Source organism: Trypanosoma cruzi (genome assembly GCF_000209065.1).
Source record: "Trypanosoma cruzi strain CL Brener chromosome Unknown tcruzi_1047053504717, whole genome shotgun sequence".
In the NCBI taxonomy this organism is placed as follows: Eukaryota; Euglenozoa; class Kinetoplastea; order Trypanosomatida; family Trypanosomatidae; genus Trypanosoma; species Trypanosoma cruzi.
The window spans coordinates 1-6,300 of NW_918919.1; the positions used below are offsets into that span (position 1 = coordinate 1).

The 6,300-nt window shown below is 48.9% G+C and overlaps 3 protein-coding genes across 3 annotated transcripts, besides 11 other annotated features; all 3 read left to right on the forward strand.

Moving 5' to 3' along the window:
- Positions 1-3,453: a sequence feature (areas not merged during assembly with more than two copies in the genome that could not be assigned to a particular haplotype).
- Positions 312-338: a microsatellite.
- Positions 342-448: a sequence feature (T-rich).
- Tc00.1047053504717.10 (divalent cation tolerance protein, putative) lies at positions 483-800 on the forward strand (the record flags this gene model as incomplete). Its single annotated transcript, XM_799514.1, has 1 exon — positions 483-800. The coding sequence occupies one exon, from the start codon at positions 483-485 to the stop codon at positions 798-800; it is 318 nt and encodes a 105-aa protein (XP_804607.1).
- Positions 839-876: a sequence feature (A-rich).
- Positions 1,004-1,031: a microsatellite.
- Positions 1,033-1,076: a sequence feature (T-rich).
- On the forward strand, positions 1,241-2,974 carry Tc00.1047053504717.20 (uncharacterized protein; the record flags this gene model as incomplete). The annotated part of the gene is made up of 1 exon (XM_799515.1): positions 1,241-2,974. One exon carries the CDS (start codon positions 1,241-1,243, stop codon positions 2,972-2,974), a length of 1,734 nt encoding a protein of 577 aa, XP_804608.1.
- Positions 3,124-3,149: a microsatellite.
- Positions 3,454-6,300: a sequence feature (heterozygous, non-Esmeraldo-like haplotype).
- Positions 3,528-3,584: a sequence feature (T-rich).
- Tc00.1047053504717.30 (uncharacterized protein) lies at positions 3,718-5,679 on the forward strand (the record flags this gene model as incomplete). The annotated part of the gene is made up of 1 exon (XM_799516.1): positions 3,718-5,679. The coding sequence occupies one exon, from the start codon at positions 3,718-3,720 to the stop codon at positions 5,677-5,679; it is 1,962 nt and encodes a 653-aa protein (XP_804609.1).
- Positions 5,950-5,978: a microsatellite.
- Positions 6,059-6,083: a sequence feature (AT_rich).

The window sequence follows — 6,300 nt, forward strand, 5'->3', positions numbered from 1 at the left end:
GTGTCTGTGCTTGCTTTTGCACTGATGGTGCTCCACTGAGGGGGAGGAGGTGCATTGAAATCGTGTCTGTGTGTGGCGATTATCCACCACATGGAAGAGGATTATTATTTTTTCTTCTTTCACTTTCTTTTCCCGTGAAGAAAGGAGACACTACAGCTGCTAATATATATATACAACCACCTGCATACGAAATTCCTTCCCTCCTTTTCTGTTGCCCTCCACATGCTGGTGGCCGTCCTGCGTGTGCATGCCGGTTTTTTTTTTTTTTTTTTTGGGGGGGGGGGGCGGGGTGTTCTCCGTCCGGAGAGCAAATTACTATTATTATTCTTATTATTATTTTCTTTTGCGGTTTCTTTAATTTTTATTATTATTGGGGTTTGCTGTTGTTTTTATTTTTCATTTTTTAGGTTTTTCTTTGAGTACTTGTTTTTTACTTTTTTTTTTTTTTCCACGGAGTTGTGTTGTGTCAAATACTCTCTTTTATGTTCTCTGTGTGTTACGTGACGACGCCTTCGATGGAGGTGGCACGCGAGCTGTCGAAGCAGCTGGTCATGGGCAAGAAGGCGGCATGCGTGAACATCATCCCCGTCATTCAATCCGTCTATCAGTGGGAGGGCCGCCTGCAGGAGGAGAGCGAGTGCCTCATGATGATAAAAACACGGGCTTCACTTATCGAGGAGGTGGTTGCGGACGTGAAGCGACATCACCCGTACGACGTCCCGGAGATCATCAGCGTGCCAATGGGGCCCGGCAGCGAGGATTACCTCAAGTGGGTTGCGGACAGCACGACGCCGAGTTGAACACTCGCGGTTGATACGTGATTGGGTGGGTGAGTTGGAAGAAGAAGAAACAAAAAAAAAAAAAAAAGGGAAAAAAGACGAATATTGTTATTGGGTTGAGTCAGTGTTTCTTCCAAATGCTGCGTATTCACATCTTCCCCCCATTTCCTTGTATGTATCTGGGTGTCATGGTAGTGGTTGGAAAGGATGCTTCTTTTCCTTTAATATACACATATATATATATATATATATCTTTTCTTTTTCCTTTCTGCTTCTCTCTTTTTTTTTTTTTTTTTTCCCTTCTGCTTCTATAATGACATTACGGCACGTGAATCAGGGAGGAGATAATAAGAGCGATTGTGGCTGCCGATTGAGTAGGGATTCTGCACGTTGCATCTGTGGCCGAAGGAATTTACGCAGAGGAGTAGAGACGCATCAACACGGCTGTGGGAACGACTTGGATGACAAACACGCCCATTGTGAATCACTTTTACGTGCAGAGCGACTTGGCGGTGCCCGTTCCCATGCTCTTTACACCAAATCTGTCAATGGAAAGCGTGTCACTGAGCCAACCGAAAGACACATCTGAAATGCGTGGAAAACGAGGGCGGGAATTGGCGCCAAGTGGGTATCATGTCAACAGAATTGCCGTACGAACTGCAGGCCACACTCCGGGAAGTAAAAATTTTCATGACGATAGTAGAGCCGTGAATCCGTATGAACTGAGCCATCAAGGCCTTGTGCGGCCCATATCCAAAGAGGAAGAGCAGTCCCTCTTGAACGAGTCTATAGAATACTACAGGAGCACAAAACTTGCACGGAAGGAGCCATTGAACATCAATAAAGGGGACGGCGTTTCTTCAGAGGATAATACCGCTATGCTGCGCACAGAACTGAGACGGATGCAGGATCAGTATGATCATTTAAGCAAACTTGTGGAGGAGACACGGGCAGAGTTGCAACGAAGTCGTGAGGCAATTGAACATTCCCAAGAAGGTGCGCGTTGTTTTGTTGGTGACCTGCGAGTAGAAGTGGCGGAACTCAGAAAACATGTGCAGCTGATGGATGGAAGGCAGTCTTCGATGGAGGGTGCCGTCGGATCTCTCAAAGGGCTTCAGACTCTCGTAGAAACCTTCCGCGGCGATGTCAACACCTTGCGAAACGAAGTGGGTCAGACGTCCACGGCCGTTGCTCTTTTAGAGAAGTCCATAGAAGATGTAAAGAGACACCCTCATGCCCACCCACAGGCGTTGGAATTGCCGCCGTTCAGTCGTCCCCCCGCGAATGCCAACACCACCACCACCACCACGACGGACACGACGAATAAGGCACCCGCCACAGATGCTTCATCGGCGCCAAAGCAGTCTTTTACATTTGGTGGCAATTCTGTAGCCCCAACAGCCTCGACTGGGGCGGGGGTTGAACCGGCGATGAAAGTGGAACACACTTCTGCAAGGCCTTCCACGGAGAAGAAGAATCCCTTTTCGTTCGGCGGAAATTTGGCAAGTGAGACGCCTGCGACTGGAACGACTTCAATGCCAAAAAATCCGTTTTCATTTGGCGCATCTTCTGGGAGTTCAACGGAGGCAAGCACTTCCGGCCTTGGCGGTACAATGAATGTGGTTGAGCCCACCAAAGGAGGGGTGGCGACAGCAGAAACAACGACGGCCAACAATTCTTCTAGTAATGGTGGCAATCCATCAGCTTCCTCCTTTAATAACATGTCTTCTGGATTTGGCAATGAGTTTTCTGCCAAACAGGGGTTTGGATTTCCAACTGTTTCCGCCGCGCCGTCGGATGCATGGCAGACACCTGCGGTTCCTTCTTTCTCCTCCGCTGGCTCCAATCCCTTTAGTGTACCTTCAGGGCCGGGCGCCTTTACTACTCCTGCCAGTGCTCCTTTACCAAACTTTCCGTCTTCGTTTGGTTCGGCCGGTGTTGATTCCGCTGCGGGGCCAAATCCGTTTGCCGCGCCGTCGTACAATGACGCCCCCTCTGGGGCCTTTGGTGGAGGAGGCTTGCAGTCCGTTCCAGGCGTTCCCTCCGGCGTCTCCAATCCCACGGGCACATTGTCGTTTGCTCAGCCCATAACTTCCAGGGTATCATTTGCTACGGATGCGGGGCCGAGTGGTGGAGCAGAGTCGTCCAACCTTCTTGGCTCTCACCAACGGAAAAAGATGCCGCGCAGATATTAAATCCGTGTGTATCGAGAGTGGGGGGCGGTCCTTGGCAACATGGGTACGTGCATGTGGTACACGTCTGTTCGGGGGGCAAGTCTTTTCCTTGGGTCAGTCCAGTGATGTTGTAGGAAGAGAAGGAAAGGGGGAATAGAATGAGTTAAAAGATATATATATAAATATATATATATATGCAGGGATGTTTTGTGTGAAACGAAAGAATTGCGGTCTGTCAACGGAGCTGGAGGAGAAAGAAAAAGGAAGAGGAAAAAGACAAATGCAACGAGAATAATGGAGAAAATGTATGACTGAAGGAGAAGCGAAAAATAAATAATTCAATAAATTTATTCCCGCTTTTGTGGATGGTGTTGTGGTGTGCGGGATCCAACGCCGCTCTTCCAGACGACGATATGGGCGGAAGACGAGCACGCAGCTTCGATGGGCGGCATGTTTTTTTTTATTATTTCAACAACGGACGTCTTTCATGGATGAATACACCTTGCAGCCGGCATGTTACTTTTCTCTTTTTTACTGATTTGTTTCGTTGCCGTGTACGTGCGTTTACCGTCACTTTCTTTTATTTATTATTATTATTTTTTTTTTTTTGTGTTTTTTCAGTGTTTTTTTTCCACCCGCAGAATTACACGTCTGCACAGCAGGCAGAAAAGGAGGGAGGGGGGAGACGAGTGGAAGGCAGGGAGGAGGACTCACGTCACTGCACCCTTTTTGGGTAGTGCTGCTGCGGCCGCGACACGTTCAAGATGCATGTGGCTGTCGTTGCGTGTTGGAGGACGCAGCGCCCTCCACTCGCACGGCTCACCCCAATCGCAGCTGCGAGGGGCATTTCGTCAACATCGACACGGCATGCATCCGAAGCAGGGGATGTGCCTTCCGCCGCTCAACCAGCCGATCGTGCGGCCACGATTCACGAGATGGGGAAGGACTCCCCAATCGCAGCCACGATGCAAGCGGGCGGCGAGCCAGTCGATTTCCGTCAAACCGCCATTCCCAAGCGGCCCTCGGGACTAAAAGCAACGGATGTGCTGACACCGCATCTTTTGTCCACTGCCGCCGAATCACCGGTACAGTTGCAAAAAAGAACACAGTTTTCGTTTCTTGGCGATCCAAAAGACCGCTCCGCCCGCAGTGTGTTTTCTGTCCACACGGTTCCGAACAACATGCCGAAGCCGTTGCTTCCCATGTGGGCGTCCAGCCTCACTTCACCCCAGCTGGGAAAGCAGCGTCTACGTGTCGAAAACTGGATCTCCACGGACAGTATGGGGACGCTGCCTGAGGAGCATGTTGTGGAATTTTTGACTTGGCTGCGAGGACGATGCACCTCCTCCCTATATGCTTTTTTTCTACAGCAGATGGAGGAGAATATTGAATTTTACTTACGGACACAATACACACGCGGTTTAATCGCACGCAAGGGATTTAAGGCGGGAGATGTGATTTTGGCAGTTCCCCTTACCGATGCGTCTACTGATTACGACGATTTCGATGGGGAATCTGTTAACTCTGCCACGCATGCTTTGGCTCCATGGGGTCTTGTCCTGAATTCCGAGACTCTTCAGCGTCATTCGTTGGCTGCGCAACGCCGCGGGGTTCCTTCCTATGCGACAATAGAGTCCATTGTGGGTTTAAGAAAGACCGCATTTGATCCCGTACCGCACCCTTTGTTTGTGGATCAGGTGCATTGCGCGATGTTTCTTGCCTGCGAGAGGGCAGAAGGACCGTGCAGCCCACTCTATCCGTATCTGCGACTTATTTCCCCATTTGATGATGATTTTATTCGCGAGCTTCACCACGGTGTCTTGGACCCAGCGACGCACCTGGAGTACAGCGATCACTGTGGGCGTTACTCGCACTGGTTGCGACAGATTCATCAAAAGTGGTTAAAGGAGCACGAAATTGCGCAGATGATTGAAGCAACATGCCCGTCATTTCCTGATTCTACGGCCAGCGGTTCACATGAGTACCGAGAGGACCTAAAGGCATTTTCTCACGACGGCAACGGCCAATATCGACAGCCACCCCCTTCTATGGAGGATCTGACTTGGGCCTTTCGCTTTGTATTGTCACGTCAGCGCTTTTTTCCCATAAGAAAGAACGTGGAACCGTTTGAACGCATTTGTACGGAGCGCAAACGGATGCAAGTAGAGGAGGACGCATGGACACGCCTTGTCAGCAGTGTTAGATGGACTCTCCTGGATCGCGTTTTTGGTGTGATTGATCATAAACGTGCCGCTGTGAATGAATTTGATCCTCACACCATTGCGTCTGTGGTGCCGGTGCTGGACATGCTGCAGCATCCCCCAGGTGGGGTGGCCAACACGGAGGTGACCGTAGAATTTCCGCCTGCCGCGGAGCATGAGGGAACTGCGGGACGTGGAACCCGCTGCGCTGTTATTCGGGCCGTGGAGGACATTGAAGAGGGCGACGAACTCACCGCACTGCTCCCAAAGTGTTACTCCCTTTCGTACACGTTGTACCGCTTTGGATTTTTGCCGCTGCGACGTCGTGTAGATGACGCCGCGGCAATTTCAGGAGAATTTCTTGACGCACATGCGAGCACCCCGGCCGAGAGACCCCGCATTGCTCTCCCGAAAGGCCGGAACGCAGGCAATGTATACAGGCGTGGGGCAATTTGGCGTCCCTGGCGCAATGAGCCGCCCGCAAGAGTGAAGGGGGGCCCATTTGATTTTACGCCCAAAACATGAACGACCGTAAGAAAAACAAAACAAAACAAAAACAAGACATGAAAGAAACGGTGTTTTTTTATTTTGAATTGCAATTTTATCGTTTTTGCCGAATGTTTCAATAAATAAACAAAATCTGTTTTTTTTTTTTTATTTTCTTCTTTTTTGCCCCCCCTCCCCCCAGTTGATCACAGGAAGAACAATAATAAGAAAGAGAAGAAGGCTTACTTTTGTTGGTATTGTTGTTTCTTGCAGCTTAAAATACTTTTATTATGTGTGGACTTTGACATTTTTATTTATTTATTTATTTATTTATTTATGTCGATGACTTTATGGCCCTCTTTGTATTCACATTTATTTTAAATGAATGGACTCAAAGGAAATATTTGTTTCTTAACGGATTTTATTTTTTATTTTTTATTTTTCTTTTCGTACATGCGTCACGAGGAGATTCAAATGATTGGAATGCCTCCGGAGGAGCTCCCCACAAAATTGCGTATGGGCTGGAGTTGCATGCGCCCTTATAATTTTTATGGAGAACACTCACGGAGACACACAAATACGAGTGAAGCACGTCGGTGTAAACTTTCAAACGTTTTACGGCTATTGGACCAACACAACTTTTCTCTCTATTCTGCCAGT